The 16,043-nt window shown below is 54.9% G+C and overlaps 1 protein-coding gene across 1 annotated transcript in view; it reads left to right on the top strand.

Annotated features, from left to right (window-relative positions):
• Positions 1-1,030: 1,030 nt before the first annotated feature.
• The window catches only part of LOC149435389 (adhesion G protein-coupled receptor B1-like), a gene marked incomplete at its 5' end in the record, with an annotated part of 89,801 nt that continues 74,788 nt past the window's right edge, over positions 1,031-16,043 (top strand). The window contains 3 exon segments of the mRNA XM_089662703.1: positions 1,031-1,093; positions 1,096-1,134; positions 12,482-12,646. Of these exon segments, the coding sequence (XP_089518829.1) occupies positions 1,031-1,093; positions 1,096-1,134; positions 12,482-12,646 (267 nt within the window).

The raw sequence follows: 16,043 nt of genomic DNA on the forward strand, positions 1-16,043 counted from the left end.
AGATGACGGAGACGGTCCGTGACGAGTCCTTTTTTAAAAAACCAAAAATACAAAACAATGTCCCCTGAAGTAGATCCAACGCCAATCCCACCGCCCCCCGCCAACCCGAAAAAGGGGAAAAAACGCTGCACTCCCGCCGTCCATCAGCTGTGCCGGCCAGGGGGGCGGACTGACCATTTGGAAACTTGGACACTGCCCGAGGGCCCGGAGTCAGTAGGGGGCCCCATGAGATGCCCCTGGTACCTTTTTTATAGGCTTTTTTGAGGACACAGGGGCCCCATGATCCCCTATTGCCCGGGGGCCCCCATGAGTTGTCAGTCGGCCCCTGGTGCCGGCCTGACAGTTCTTGAATATCTAAGGGGGCGGGGCCACCTGGTGATGTCAACCAGGTGACCCCACCCCTATGTGACGTCATGGTGTGCTATGATTGGCCAAAGCATTGCACCTGACAGGGTGCCAATCACAGTGAAGACCGAGCCCAAATCTCGTCATTATTTCAGATTTCAAAAATGATTTTCTTTCTTTTTCTTTTTTATGGACAAATTCAGGTTTTTCTGTTTATATTGTCTTTAAAAATTGATTCCTAGATAAAAACATAAGAATTCAAAACAAAAAAATGACATTTTGTGATCAGTATTAGTCCCCGCCCCCGAGGAGCGTACAATCTAATGTCCCTAACTCACATTCATATACTAGGGAGAGTAAACCGGAGTACCCGGAGGAAACCCACCAGGCACAGGGAGAACATGCAAACTCCAGGCAGGTGGTGCCGTGGTTGGGAATTGAACCGATGACCCAAGTGCTGCCGGGGGGAAGTGCTGACCACTCAGCCTCTGTGCTGCCATGTCACTTTCTCTGTCACATTTTCTATCACTGTGTCATACTAGTAGATTCTTTCCAGTAAAAGTGCTGAGTAGATCCCGCCTGCAGCGCCCCCATGTGGAGGAGGATTACATTGTATCTTGTTATTGTCTTTTATCTGCATTCATCCATCCGAGTTGCTGAGATCGTCTCTCTGGTTTTCTTGCAGCCAATGGGAGGTACGATTCCCGCAGTCAGTCTCTCAGGTCGATCGACAACAAGAAGAAGGACGACGGGAAGAATATCAGTTGGGTTACCCGGCACCCCAGATAGGTGAGATCACCACCCACCTGTATATATATATATACTGCCTGATAACGGGGGGGCCTGTGTGGGCTTCTCCTGCCGACATGATCAGCTTGCAGCAGGGTGGGGGGCTCCTGAGAGGAGCGCTGGTCTGTACCCCCGCTGTGCCCCATGATGAGGGGTTCCCACCATCCCTGTGCCCATTATGAGGGGTTCCCACCATCCCGGTGCCCATTATGAGGGGTTCCCACCATCCCTGTGCCCATTATGAGGGGTTCCCACCATCTCTGTGCCCATTATGAGGGTTCCCACCATCCCTGTGCCCATTATGAGGGGTTCCCACCATCTCTGTGCCCATTATGAGGGGTTCCCACCATCCCTGTGCCCATTATGAGGGGTTCCCACCATCCCTGTGCCATTTCCCGGGTCTATACCCCCGCTGTGCCCATTATGAGGGGTTCCCACCATCCCTGTGCCGAGTTCCCGGGTCTGTACGCCCGCTGTGGCCCATTATGAGGGGTTCCCACCATCCCTGTGCTGAGTTCCGGGTCTGTACACCCGTTGTGACCATTATGAGGGGTTCCCACCATCCCTGTGCCCATTATGAGGGGTTCCCACCATCCCTGTGCCCATTATTAGGGGTTCCCACCATCCCTGTTCTGAGTTCCCGGGTCTGTACGCCCGCTGTGCCCATTATGACGGGTTCCCACCATCCCTGTCCTGAGTTCCCGGGTCTGTACCCCAGCAGTGCCCATTATGAGGGGTTCCCACCATCCTGTGCTAAAGTTCCCGGGTCTGTACATCCGTTGTGACCATTATGAGGGGTTCCCACCATCCCTGTGCTGAGTCCCCGGGTCTGTACACCTGCTGTGCCCATTATGAGGGGTTCCCACCATCCCTGTGCCGAGTTCTGTACACCCGCTAATGATGATGGAGGTTCAGCACCACCTCTAGGCTTTATTATGTAAATGCAGCTTGCCTAGGACACGCCCACTCTTCCACATTGACACCCGCCCATCATATTTTGATATTTGCATAACTCCTCCCACTGTTTGCAGCAGGGTTGAGGGCTCTTGAGAGGAGCGCTGAGGCATGGATGGTGGGAGGGGCCGGCAGGGTGCTGTACACAGCTTCCTGAACACATCACAGCCCCTCCCACCATCCATGATCTGCTTGCATTCCATAGAGAAGCACAGAGACCCAGTGATCATATTACTGGGTAAAGGGTGAGGGATGTATAAGGGTCGGTTCACCACATGGAAGCCATAGAAGCCCAGTCTGGATGTGTTCCGGATGCACGTTTGCTGCGTTTTTTATGTGTTTTTGATGTGTTCTGGTACATTGTTTCCTCTCCTTTTTTTCTTAATTTCTTCATAAATAGAGAAATGTGCATTCCGGTGCGTTTTAGGTGCGCTTTGGTGCATTTTTATGCGATTTGGTGCATTCCGGTGCATTTTTAGTCAACTTGGTGCATTTTTGATGCATTTTGGTGCATTCTGGTGCATTTTTTATGTGATTTGGTGCATTCCGGTTCATTTTTGATGCATTTTGATGCATTCCGGTGCATTTTTCATGTGATTTGGTGCATTTTGGTTAATTTGTGATGCATTTTGGTGCATTCCGGTGCATTTTTTATGTGTTTTACCGCGTTCCAGTGCAGTTCTGTGTAGGAAAGATGCAGCCTGTTCTACTTTTTTTTTTTCTACATCCGGAACGCACCGGAACTGCCAGCACTGATGGGAACGATGACACCGACTTTCTGTGCATTTTGGATGCAGAAAAAAAGCACCTGAAACGCATGGAGTGTGAACGGGCCCTCGGGCTCTATATACGGTCCCCTGGCTCTGCATAGTCATCAGGAGAAGCCAAGCTGTCCGAGGAGGAATCAGGCGGATCAGAACCCCAGAATCTGTACAGAGGGTTCATGCATCCCATGTGGAGCCCCCCTTTAACTGTCTCATCTCATCCTGGCCGATCGTTCCTCTGAGGATCGTTCTGTAATATTTGGTGTCATGCAGGATTTATGGCGCTGTCCCTGTTATAGCCGCTATTTCAGGACGGCGCGGATGATGTACAGCGCTGCGAAAAGCACAGACTCAATAATTTAGGGATCCGACGTCTCGGAATAGATCGGGGTGAGGTCGGGCCGGGCGGCTCTCAGTGCTGCCATCACAGAACCAATAAAGACTTCATCTTCTCCGGAGAGACGCTCAGTAATGAGGAGAGCGCTTCACCCCGCCGCATGGGAAGGTGTCACTCAGAACGGAGGGGACGGCCCTGACACCAGGAGAGCGCTTCACCCCGCCGCATGGGAAGGTGTCACTCAGAACGGAGGGGACGGCCCTGACACCAGGAGAGCGCTTCACCCCGCCGCATGGGAAGGTGTCACTCAGAATGGAGGGGACGGCCCTGACACCAGGAGAGCGCTTCATCCCGCCGCATGGGAAGGTGTCACTCAGAATGGAGGGGACGGCCCTGACACCAGGAGAGCGCTTCATCCCGCCGCATGGGAAGGTGTCACTCAGAATGGAGGGGACGGCCCTGACACCAGGAGAGCGCTTCACCCCGCCGCATGGGAAGGTGTCACTCAGAACGGAGGGGACGGCCCTGACACCAGGAGAGCGCTTCACCCCGCCGCATGGGAAGGTGTCACTCAGAACGGAGGGGACGGCCCTGACACCAGGAGAGCGCTTCACCCCGCCGCATGGGAAGGTGTCACTCAGAACGGAGGGGACGGCCCTGACACCAGGAGAGCGCTTCACCCCGCCGCATGGGAAGGTGTCACTCAGAATGGAGGGGACGGCCCTGACACCAGGAGAGCGCTTCATCCCGCCGCATGGGAAGGTGTCACTCAGAATGGAGGGGACGGCCCTGACACCAGGAGAGCGCTTCATCCCGCCGCATGGGAAGGTGTCACTCAGAATGGAGGGGACGGCCCTGACACCAGGAGAGCGCTTCACCCCGCCGCATGGGAAGGTGTCACTCAGAACGGAGGGGACGGCCCTGACACCAGGAGAGCGCTTCACCCCGCCGCATGGGAAGGTGTCACTCAGAATGGAGGGGACGGCCCTGACACCAGGAGAGCGTTTCACCCCGCCGCATGGGAAGGTGTCACTCAGAATGGAGGGGACGGCCCTGACACCAGGAGAGCGCTTCACCCCGCCGCATGGGAAGGTGTCACTCAGAACGGAGGGGACGGCCCTGACACCAGGAGAGCGCTTCACCCCGCCGCATGGGAAGGTGTCACTCAGAACGGAGGGGACGGCCCTGACACCAGGAGAGCGCTTCATCCCGCCGCATGGGAAGGTGTCACTCAGAATGGAGGGGACGGCCCTGACACCAGGAGAGCGCTTCACCCCGCCGCATGGGAAGGTGTCACTCAGAACGGAGGGGACGGCCCTGACACCAGGAGAGCGCTTCATCCCGCCGCATGGGAAGGTGTCACTCAGAACGGAGGGGACGGCCCTGACACCAGGAGAGCGCTTCACCCCGCCGCATGGGAAGGTGTCACTCAGAATGGAGGGGACGGCCCTGACACCAGGAGAGCGCTTCATCCCGCCGCATGGGAAGGTGTCACTCAGAATGGAGGGGACGGCCCTGACACCAGGAGAGCGCTTCATCCCGCCGCATGGGAAGGTGTCACTCAGAATGGAGGGGACGGCCCTGACACCAGGAGAGCGCTTCACCCCGCCGCATGGGAAGGTGTCACTCAGAACGGAGGGGACGGCCCTGACACCAGGAGAGCGCTTCACCCCGCCGCATGGGAAGGTGTCACTCAGAACGGAGGGGACGGCCCTGACACCAGGAGAGCGCTTCACCCCGCCGCATGGGAAGGTGTCACTCAGAACGGAGGGGACGGCCCTGACACCAGGAGAGCGCTTCATCCCGCCGCATGGGAAGGTGTCACTCAGAACGGAGGGGACGGCCCTGACACCAGGAGAGCGCTTCACCCCGCCGCATGGGAAGGTGTCACTCAGAATGGAGGGGACGGCCCTGACACCAGGAGAGCGCTTCATCCCGCCGCATGGGAAGGTGTCACTCAGAATGGAGGGGACGGCCCTGACACCAGGAGAGCGCTTCATCCCGCCGCATGGGAAGTTGTCACTCAGAACGGAGGGGACGGCCCTGACACCAGGAGAGCGCTTCACCCCGCCGCATGGGAAGGTGTCACTCAGAATGGAGGGGACGGCCCTGACACCAGGAGAGCGCTTCACCCCGCCGCATGGGAAGGTGTCACTCAGAATGGAGGGGACGGCCCTGACACCAGGAGAGCGCTTCACCCCGCCGCATGGGAAGGTGTCACTCAGAATGGAGGGGACGGCCCTGACACCAGGAGAGCGCTTCACCCCGCCGCATGGGAAGGTGTCACTCAGAATGGAGGGGACGGCCCTGACACCAGGAGAGCGCTTCACCCTGCCGCATGGGAAGGTGTCACTCAGAATGGAGGGGACGGCCCTGACACCAGGAGAGCGCTTCACCCCGCCGCATGGGAAGGTGTCACTCAGAACGGAGGGGACGGCCCTGACACCAGGAGAGCGCTTTACCCCGCCGCATGGGAAGGTGTCACTCAGAACGGAGGGGACGGCCCTGACACCAGGAGAGCGCTTCATCCCGCCGCATGGGAAGGTGTCACTCAGAACGGAGGGGACGGCCCTGACACCAGGAGAGCGCTTCACCCCGCCGCATGGGAAGGTGTCACTCAGAACGGAGGGGACGGCCCTGACACCAGGAGAGCGCTTCACCCCGCCGCATGGGAAGGTGTCACTCAGAATGGAGGGGACGGCCCTGACACCAGGAGAGCGCTTCACCCCGCCGCATGGGAAGGTGTCACTCAGAACGGAGGGGACGGCCCTGACACCAGGAGAGCGCTTTACCCCGCCGCATGGGAAGGTGTCACTCAGAACGGAGGGGACGGCCCTGACACCAGGAGAGCGCTTCATCCCGCCGCATGGGAAGGTGTCACTCAGAACGGAGGGGACGGCCCTGACACCAGGAGAGCGCTTCACCCCGCCGCATGGGAAGGTGTCACTCAGAACGGAGGGGACGGCCCTGACACCAGGAGAGCCGAACTCCGGGAAAATCATCCGAATGTACAGATAAAAAACAAGGGAGCTGTGCTACCTGACAAATGATGTGTGTGTCTGCCCATCCAGTGCTGAGATTACACATCTCTGCCACACAGTACAGCCCTGAGCCCATTATGAGGGGTTCCCACCATCCCTGTGCTGAGTTCCCGGGTCTGTACACCCGCTGTGCCCATTATGAGGGGTTCCCACCATCCCTGTGCTGAGTTCCCGGGTCTGTACACCCGCTGTGCCCATTATGAGGGGTTCCCACCATCCCTGTGCTGAGTTCCCGGGTCTTTACGCCCGCTGTGCCCATTATGAGGGGTTCCCACCATCCCTGTAATGGGTTCCTGGGTCTGTACCAAGTATCTTTGGTCTTGGAGGCACCATCCAGTGGAAGGTCAGTCAACCACAGCTCAAGGAACGTCTGGCCACCTCTGGAGGGAGCCTGGAGTTCCATGTGAAGCCGGGTTTCGGGAGGCGGTTCTAGAGGTGGAGGGTGACCTTTATAACCAATAGACTCGTCTCTTTCCCCTCCTGATCGGAGATCCTCCTTAAATCTCATGTCTGAGAAGGTTTCTGGATCCGGTTGGTTTTCTCTGGCAGTCCAGCAGCTCATGATACATCGATATTTTGCAGATGTTGAATCTTCCGGCAATAAATTATTTCTCCACATCTGTAAAGTTAAATTTAGAATAATATCAGGGCGTGGCGCGTGGTGTGTGGCGTGTGGTGTGTGGCGTGTGGCGCGTGGTGTGTGGCGCGTGGTGTGTGGCGCGTGGTGTGTGGCGTGTGGCGTGTGGCGTGTGTGGCGCGTGGTGTGTGGCGCGTGGCGCGTGGCGTGTGGTGCGTGGCGCGTGGCGTGTGGTGCGTGGCGTGTGGTGCGTGGCGCGTGGTGTGTGGCGCGTGGCGTGTGGTGTGTGGCGTGTGGTGTGTGGTGTGTGGTGTGTGGCGCGTGGCGTGTGGTGTGTGGCGTGTGGTGTGTGGCGCGTGGCGTGTGGCGTGTGGTGTGTGGCGCGGGGCTCTAAAGTCACCGGTGGGAGAAGGCCGCGCTGTATCTGAGGAATAACATGACAAAGAACCTTCCGGGAGCCATCCATCCCCCTCTCCTGGTTATTTCTATATTTTCCGAGCTGCCACCTGCTGTTGGCCTTTTTGCAGCAAATTCCTCTCCATCTTCGCAGCGGGTCCCTAAGCACGTCCGATATTTCACCGACAAGTTCCCAGCTGCGAGGAGCAGAGCGCCGAGAAAATGACTCCTGAAAACAGCTGCGCTGGCAGTTATCTGACCGGCAAGACGTCTCTGCACTCAGGATGAGTTACTGGGAGGAGCCACGCCGCCGGGAGCTGAGGAACGCGGCAATCTGAGAAAGGCCACGGAACCTTCCGAGGGACCGCAATTCACCGAAACCTCATTACCAGCCAACGTCATCGAGAATGATCAATGTCTACCTGAAGCCAGAGGACATCCTTCACTGTGCATGGAGTAATGAAGGTGTTCCCGGGTCTGTACACCCGCTGTGCCCATTATGAGGTGTTCCCACCATCCCTGTGCTGAGTTCCTGGGTCTGTACACCCGCTGTGCCCATTATGAGGGGTTCCCACCGTCCCTGTGCTGAGTTCCCTGTCTGTACGCCTGCTGTGCCCATTATGAGGGGTTCTCACCATCGCTGTGCTGAGCTTCCGGGTCTTCATGGCTGCTGTGTCCATTATGAGGGGTTCCCACCATCCCTGTGCTGAGTTCTCGGGTCTTCATGGCTGCTGTGTCCATTATGAGGGGTTCCCACCATCCCTGTGCTGAGTACCCGGGTCTGTACACCCGCTGTGCCCATTATGAGGAGCTCCCACCATCCCTGTGCTGAGTTTTCAGGTCTGCACGCCTGCTGTGCCCATTATGAGGGGTTCCCACCATCCCTGTGCAGACCCGGGAACTCAGCACAGGGGAGATGGGAACCCCTCATAATGGGCACAGCGGGTGTTCAGACACGGGAACCAGAACAGGGATGCTTGGAACCCCTCATTGTAATGGAACCGACCCCAGACTGCGCTGGGTACTTCCATTAAACTATCGCTTCCCCGTCCGAACACCGACCACTGACACCACAGCCGACCATACAGGACCAGACCACACCAATCTTGGAGTAATCCAGGAAGTAGACTAGTTTATTTTACCACAGATACAAGATATATACACTCAGGGGACAACCCCCCCCCCCTGCATAATGACACAGGGCGGGGCAATCCCCCCTCCCTGCATAATGACACAGGGCGGGGCAATCCCCCCTCCCTGCATAATGACACAGGGCGGGGCAATCCCCCCTCCCTGCATAATGACACAGGGCGGGGCAATCCCCCCTCCCTGCATAATGACACAGGGCGGGGCAATCCCCCCTCCCTACATAATGACACAGGGCGGGGCAATCTACATTTAGTAACAAGAGACACACCAACAGCCAGTCCCATCAGGAGGGAGGGCTGCTGGAGACCCCCCCACCAAGCCAATACACAAACACATACATCCCATAATAGTTTGCTCCCAAGCAAGACGCTAGAACAATGGGATGCAGCCACATGACACCAAACAATCCACAACCCCCCACCCCAATATTAGGACAGATCACCCTGTACCCCTAACAGCACAGGGTGACTTACACATAAGAGGGATATGGGGAGCTGAGACAGGGGTCTCCCCACCTCTCCAAAGTGATCTGTGTTCCATGGGCCCCCCCCCCCCCCCCAAAGTGACTCCTATCACATATCTCCTCTTTCAGCAGGAGACTATTGCAGGAGGAATCCCCAGACGGGTGGACTCTGAGGTTAGTCTGTACTTCCAGTCCCCCAATACCGGCACCCACACAGTACCCCAAACAAATGGTCCCACACAAAGCATTCCTCACCCAGCCAACCTCTGCCTCTCCCGTAGAACATACCCGCCGCTGGGGAGAAGTACGGACTGGTCCTTCTCCATGAAGTGCTCTCAGCCACTGGAGAGAAGACAAGGTGGCTGGGCCGACTCCATCATGTGGTGGGGGATCTGGGCCGACTCCATCATGTTGTGGGGGATCTGGGCCGACTCCATCATGTTGTGGGGGATCTGGGCCGACTCCATCATGTGGTGGGGGATCTGAGCCGACTCCATCATGTTGTGGGGGATCTGGGCCGACTCCATCATGTGGTGGGGGATCTGAGCCGACTCCATCATGTTGTGGGGGATCTGGGCCGACTCCATCATGTTGTGGGGGATCTGGGCCGACTCCATCATGTGGTGGGGGATCTGGGCCGACTCCATCATGTTGTGGGGGATCTGGGCCGACTCCATCATGTTGTGGGGGATCTGGGCCGACTCCATCATGCGGTGGGGGATCTGGGCCGACTCCATCATGCGGTGGGGGATCTGGGCCGACTCCATCATGTTGTGGGGGATCTGGGCCGACTCCATCATGTGGTGGGGGATCTGGGCCGACTCCATCATGTTGTGGGGGATCTGGGCCGACTCTATCATGCGGTGGGGGATCTGGGCCGACTCCATCATGTTGTGGGGGATCTGGGCCGACTCCATCATGTGGTGGGGGATCTGGGCCGACTCCATCATGCTGTGGGGGATCTGGGCCGACTCCATCATGCGGTGGGGGATCTGGGCCGACTCCATCATGCGGTGGGGGATCTGGGCCGACTCCATCATGTGGTGGGGGATCTAGGCCGACTGCCCACCATCCCTGGGGTACCCAGGTGGTGACTGTAGTCTCATCCACTCTGACTTGATGGACACCCCCCAGTGTTTGCAAAGTACAGCTGACCTCCTCCTGTCCCAATGCCAGACCCTTTTCTGGGGTTGTGTCAGTGGAGACTGAAGTCCCATCCATGGATCAGCTCAAGCTGCAGTTGTGAGGTGCCGATTGCATCCTCTTCCTGTAGCTCCTGCGGTGCTGATTGTTGTGGGCAGAGGTCAACCACGCCATGACCTGATGTCAGCTCTTCTGCGGGAGGCTTGCCGGCTGGTTCCTCCTCAGCAGAAAAGTCAATCAAATCCCCAGTCTCTGGAACTGGTGTCTAGGGATAGGGGTTCACCATCTCCTGTCCGTGGAGCCCAGAAGATGTTACCAGTGCTGGGCAGAGGTCAGCAATGTTTGGGTCTGTTGCCGGCTCTTCTGCTGGAGGCTCACCAGGTTGTTTTTCCTCAGCAGAGAAGTCTATCAAATCTCCAGTCTCTGGATTTTCCACTGCCGATTCTTGGGCATGCTGCTGAACTTGTTTTAGCAGTTGCCTGTATGCCCTTTCCAGATCCTGTTCTTTCATCAGCAGGTATTCCAGATCTGGTTCAAGCTCTGAGACCCCTGTGAGACCGAACATAGCCTCTCTGCCTTCTCGCAACTCCTCCAGGGTGGGTTCTCCTTCATCACCAAACACACGATGATCTGTAAGGCTCTCCCACAGCAATCCAGGGCCACCAAAGTCATATCCCTCCGGAGAGCATTCTGTTGTCACCCCTAAATATTCCTGCTCTGCGTACCATTGCAGAGCCTGATATCGGTCGTCCAGCTCTATCTCCTGCTGGACCAGCCTGTCCAACTCAGTCACCCATTGCTCCTGGGGTCGCTCTCCCAGGAATGGCATCCGTAACTTCCGATGGTCCCTGGCCCGTTCCCCTGGGGTTGGATAGCACTTGTCCTTGTCCATACCAGCAACCTGGAGGGCTCCACTCCAAAGCAGCACCCAAATCCACTGCCTGAGCTCCAGGTACTCATCCGCAGACACAGTCCTGGAGTATGGTGCAAGAACGATCCGCAGCAGCCCCGGGAACTCTGATGCCAGGTCCACATCTCCACTGGGGTGACCGACGTCTCCTTTCCTGATCTTGGATCCCGGTGGTGGTTTGGACGTGTTCACAGCTTGGAAGCAAAATCCCACCGCTGCCACCAATGTAACGGAACTGGACCCCGACTGCACCAATGTAACGGAACCGACCCCGACTGCACCAATGTAACGGAACCGGATTTGAACACAGATACAAGATATATACACTCAGGGGGCAATCCCCCCTCCCTGCATAATGACACAGGGTGGGGCAATCCCCCCTCCCTGCAGAATGACACAGGGTGGGGCAATCCCCCCTCCCTGCATAATGACACAGGTGCGGGGCAATCCCCCCTCCCTGCATAATGACACAGGGATGGGCAATCCCCCCTCCCTGCATAATGACACAGGGCGGGGCAATCCCCCCTCCCTGCATAATGACACAGGGCGGGACAATCCCCCCTCCCTGCATAATGACACAGGGCGGGGCAATCCCCCCTCCCTGCATAATGACACAGGGCGGGGCAATCCCCCCTCCCTGCATAATGACACAGGGCGGGGCAATCCCCCCTCCCTGCATAATGACACAGGGCGGGACAATCCCCCCTCCCTGCATAATGACACAGGGCGGGGCAATCCCCCCTCCCTGCATAATGACACAGGGCGGGGCAATCCCCCCTCCCTGCATAATGACACAGGGCGGGGCAATCCCCCCTCCCTGCATAATGACACAGGGATGGGCAATCCCCCCTCCCTGCATAATGACACAGGGCGGGGCAATCCCCCTCCCTGCATAATGACACAGGGCGGGGAAATCCCCCCTCCCTGCATAATGACACAGGGCGGGGCAATCCCCCTCCCTGCATAATGACACAGGGCGGGCCAATCTACATTTAGTAACAAGAGACACACCAGCAGACAGTCCCATAAGGAGGGAGGGCTGCTGGAGACACATACATCCCATAATAGTTTGCTCCCAAGCCAGACACACAATAGAACAATGGGATGCAGCCACATGACACCAAACAATCCACAACCCCCCCCCCCAATATTAGGACAGATCACCCTGTACCCCTAACAGGCACAGGGTGACTTACACATAAGAGGGATATGGGGAGCTGAGACAGGGGTCTCCCCACCTCTCCAAAGTGAGCTGTGTTCCATGGGCCCCCCATCCAAAGTGACTCTCGTCACACTCATAATATTCACAGCGGGTGTACAGACTCAGGAACTCGGCACAGGGATGGTGGGAACCCCTCATAATGGGCACAGCGGGCGTACAGACCCAGGAACTCAGCACAGGGATGGTGGGAACCCTCATAATGGGCACAGCAGGCACAGAGCTATAGGAGACCATCAGGTTGTGTACCTATCAGAGGAGATGATATCTGTTGCGGTTTTTCTCTGGATCTTCCATTTCTCTTCAGGTCGATAATAGTAATTTTGGGACATTTTACAAGAAATAAACATTTTATACGATTTATAAACACATAAAACTGTCATTTTTCCTGCAGGGGACCCGGCGGCGGAGGAGTGGTCTCCCTGGAGCGTATGTTCCACCACCTGCGGGGAGGGGCTGAAGTCCCGGACGCGGTTCTGCGTCTCCTCCTCCTACAGCACCCATTGCAGCGGACCTCTGAAAGAACACAAGCAATGCAACAACTCCGCCGTGTGTCCAGGTAAGGCGATAAGCCCCTCCTTCTTCAGGGTGATGCCCCTCCTTGTTAAGGGTGACGCCCCTCCTTGTACAGGGTAACGCCTCTCCTTGTACAGGGTGAAGCCCATCCTTGGTCAGGGTGACGCCCCTCCTTGGTCAGGGTGACGCCCCTCCTTGTTCAGGGTGACGCCTCTCCTTGTACAGGGTGACGCCCCTCCTTGGTCAGGGTGACGCCCCTCCTTGGTCAGGGTGACGCCCCTCCTTGGTCAGGGTGACGCCCCTCCTTGTACAGGGTGATGCCCCTTCTTGTTCAGGGTGACGCCCCTCCTTGTACAGGGTGAAGCCCCTCCTTGGTCAGGGTGAAGCCCCTCCTTGGTCAGGGTGATGCTCCTCCTTGGTCAAGGTGACGCCTCTGCTTGTTCAGGGTGATGCCCCTCCTTGGTCAGGGTGACGCCTCTGCTTGTTCAGGGTGAGGCCCCTCACTATTCAGGGTGACGCCCCTCCTTGGTCAGGGTGAAGCCCCTCCTTCTTCAAGGTGACGCCCCTCCCACATCACATGGCACATCAGGAATTTATTTTGTTTTATAAAAAGGTTTTAATAATCGCTTCCAACAATGAAATGCAAGAAGATTGAACGCCAAAGATTGTCAGTTCGGTTCTGGGTGGAGTCTGGGCCGCCTGGATTCCTGGTCCATCATTTCATGATCTCCCCTGACGTACTGACCATGGGAAGGACATGGAATGTGTTGGTTGTCATGTTGGTGGAATGTGTCGGTTGTCGTGTTGGTGGATTGTGTTGGTTGTCATGTTGGTGGAATGTGGTGGTTGTCGTATTGGTGGAAGGTGGTGGTTGTCGTATTGGTGGAATGTGGTGGTTGTCGTATTGGTGGAATGTGATGGTTGTCGTATTGGTGGATTGTGGTGGAATGTGGTGGTTGTCGTATTGGTGGATTGTGGTGGAATGTGGTGGTTGTCCTGTTGGTGGATTGTGGTGGTTGTCGTATTGGTGGAATGTGATGGTTGTCGTATTGGTGGAATGTGATGGTTGTCGTATTGGTGGAATTTGGCGGTTGGCTTATTGCAGGAATGTGGCGGTTGTCGTATTGGTGGAATGTGTGTGGTTGTCGTATTTGGTGGAATGTGGTGGTTGTCGTATTGGTGGAATGTGATGGTTGTCGTATTGGTGGAATGTGATGGTTGTCGTATTAGTGGAATGTGTTGGTTGTCGTATTGGTGGAAGGTGGTGGTTGTCGTATTGGCGGAAGGTGGTGGTTGTCGTATTGGCGGAATGTGGTGGTTGTCGTATTGGTGGAATGTGGTGGTTGTCGTATTGGTGGAATGTGATGGTTGTCGTATTGGTGGAATGTGATGGTTGTCGTATTAGTGGAATGTGTTGGTTGTCGTATTGGTGGAAGGTGGTGGTTGTCGTATTGGTGGAATGTGGTGGTTGTCGTGTTGGTGGAATGTGGTGGTTGTCGTGTTGGTGGAATGTGATGGTTGTCGTATTAGTGGAATGTGTTGGTTGTCGTATTGGTGGAAGGTGGTGGTTGTCGTGTTGGTGGAATGTGGTGGTTGTCGTGTTGGTGGAATGTGGTGGTTGTCGTGTTGGTGGAATGTGTTGGTTGTCGTATTGGTGGAATGTGTTGGTTGTCGTATTGGTGGAATGTGGTGGTTGTCGTATTGGTGGATTGTGTTGGTTGTCGTATTTCTTTCCTGTTTATTACATTTGTCATGTTTATCCCATCATGCCGAGTGGCAGTTGTGCAGCAGAAACGATCCCTCCCTCCCCCCCCCCGGGGGTTACAGTGACATTAACCAAACAGGAAAACAAGAATGTACACAAATGTATCAATATATCTACAGAAACAAAACCCGCCGGCGAGTATTCATTATGTTTATATATTTTTTTTAATTTTATTTAAATAATTATAAAAGTAATGGTTTTATGCCCGGGGCGTGGCTTCTGTTTCGCGTGACCTCTGGGATTGGCTGTCAGTGGGGGGTAACACAATCGGGAGACTTGATGGAGCGCTGCAGCAAGCGCCCGGCGCCGTCACCCAAATATCCCACTAAGAAGGGGGTTGGTAGAAAGGCATCCCATCCAGGGTGCGCCGTAATCCAATAATAAGTCACCGCCACACGCCGATCCACTCCGACTCTACGGAAAGTAAAGTGTGACCTCAGCTCCTCCCCATAGCCCTGACGCGTTTCGCCCCATGACTGCCCTCTATGACTAAGCCCCGCCCCAGTGGGTGGGGAAAATAATTAATTATTAATATTAAATGTAATATTTAAATTATCGGTGGCCGCAGGTTATATCAAGAATTACACTATTGCTAAAGGAGTTAATTGCTCAACATATTATTAGCAATTTATATAATATTATTATTTATTCATATAATATATAAATTATTAATAATACACTAAGCAATAAGTAAATAAATAGTATAAATACATAAGTAAATAAATGTTAATAAAAAACGCAGGTTTGCCACGTTTTTTTTTTTTTTAACAAAAGAAAATTAAAATTTTGGCTCAAAAACACAGGTTTGCCGTTTTTTTTTTTAACAAAAGAAAATTAAAATTAAAATTTTGGCTCAAAAACGCAGGTTTTCTGCGGTTTTATTTTCCTACAAAAGAAAATAAACATTTTTTTTTTTTTTTTTACAAAAGAAAATTAAATTTCAAATTGTGGCTCAAAAATACAGGTTTTCCATGTTCTTTTTTTTTTAGAAAAGAAAATAAAATTTGGGCTAAAAAAGTCAGGTTTTCAGTGTTTTGTTTTTTTTTTTTACCAGCATTAGAGCGTTTTTATAGCTAAAAAAAAAACCCTCCTCTTGAAACCCTCCAGTTCTTTTTTTTTTTCTAGCCAAAAAATGCTGATTAAAGCCTATGTGCGCACGGACAGCTAGGATAACATGCTGGGGGGGGGGCGGGGTTACTGGCTGTAGAAAAAAACGCCTAACGCCGAAAACCGCCGCTGTAAAATCGGCCGGCGCACGTGACGCCTAATAGGCGAGGTAGGCTGATGCGTTCCAGGCGTTCATGGATTGATAGAAAATGCTGATACTGGAATAATGGGGTATCTATTTAGAATACCGCCCCCCCCGGGTGGTAAGTGCGCTTTTCTCCTATTCTCGTCGATAGAAGTCGATTTTTGCAATCGATATTTTCCTCGTCAGTCCCGAGGTTCAGGTTTTTCGGCTCTTTTCCGGCGGATTCTGCACTCCTCCCCACAGAAGTGAGGTTTGTTCTCATCTGTCTGTCTTGCTGCTCTTTGAATCCTGGAATGACGCCCCCCCATGGCAGGTCATGGGTTCAGGTGAGAGGTCGCCGGCGCCCCCCCACTGCCAAGCAAATCGTCTCCTGACAGCTGCTATCACACACGGGAGGGGGGGGGGGGCGTGATTGTCCGGGTA

Source organism: Staurois parvus, unplaced genomic scaffold (assembly GCF_062004578.1).
Source record: "Staurois parvus isolate SC_StPar_1 unplaced genomic scaffold, SC_StPar_1.0 ptg001522l, whole genome shotgun sequence".
Lineage (NCBI taxonomy): Eukaryota > Metazoa > Chordata > Amphibia > Anura > Ranidae > Staurois > Staurois parvus.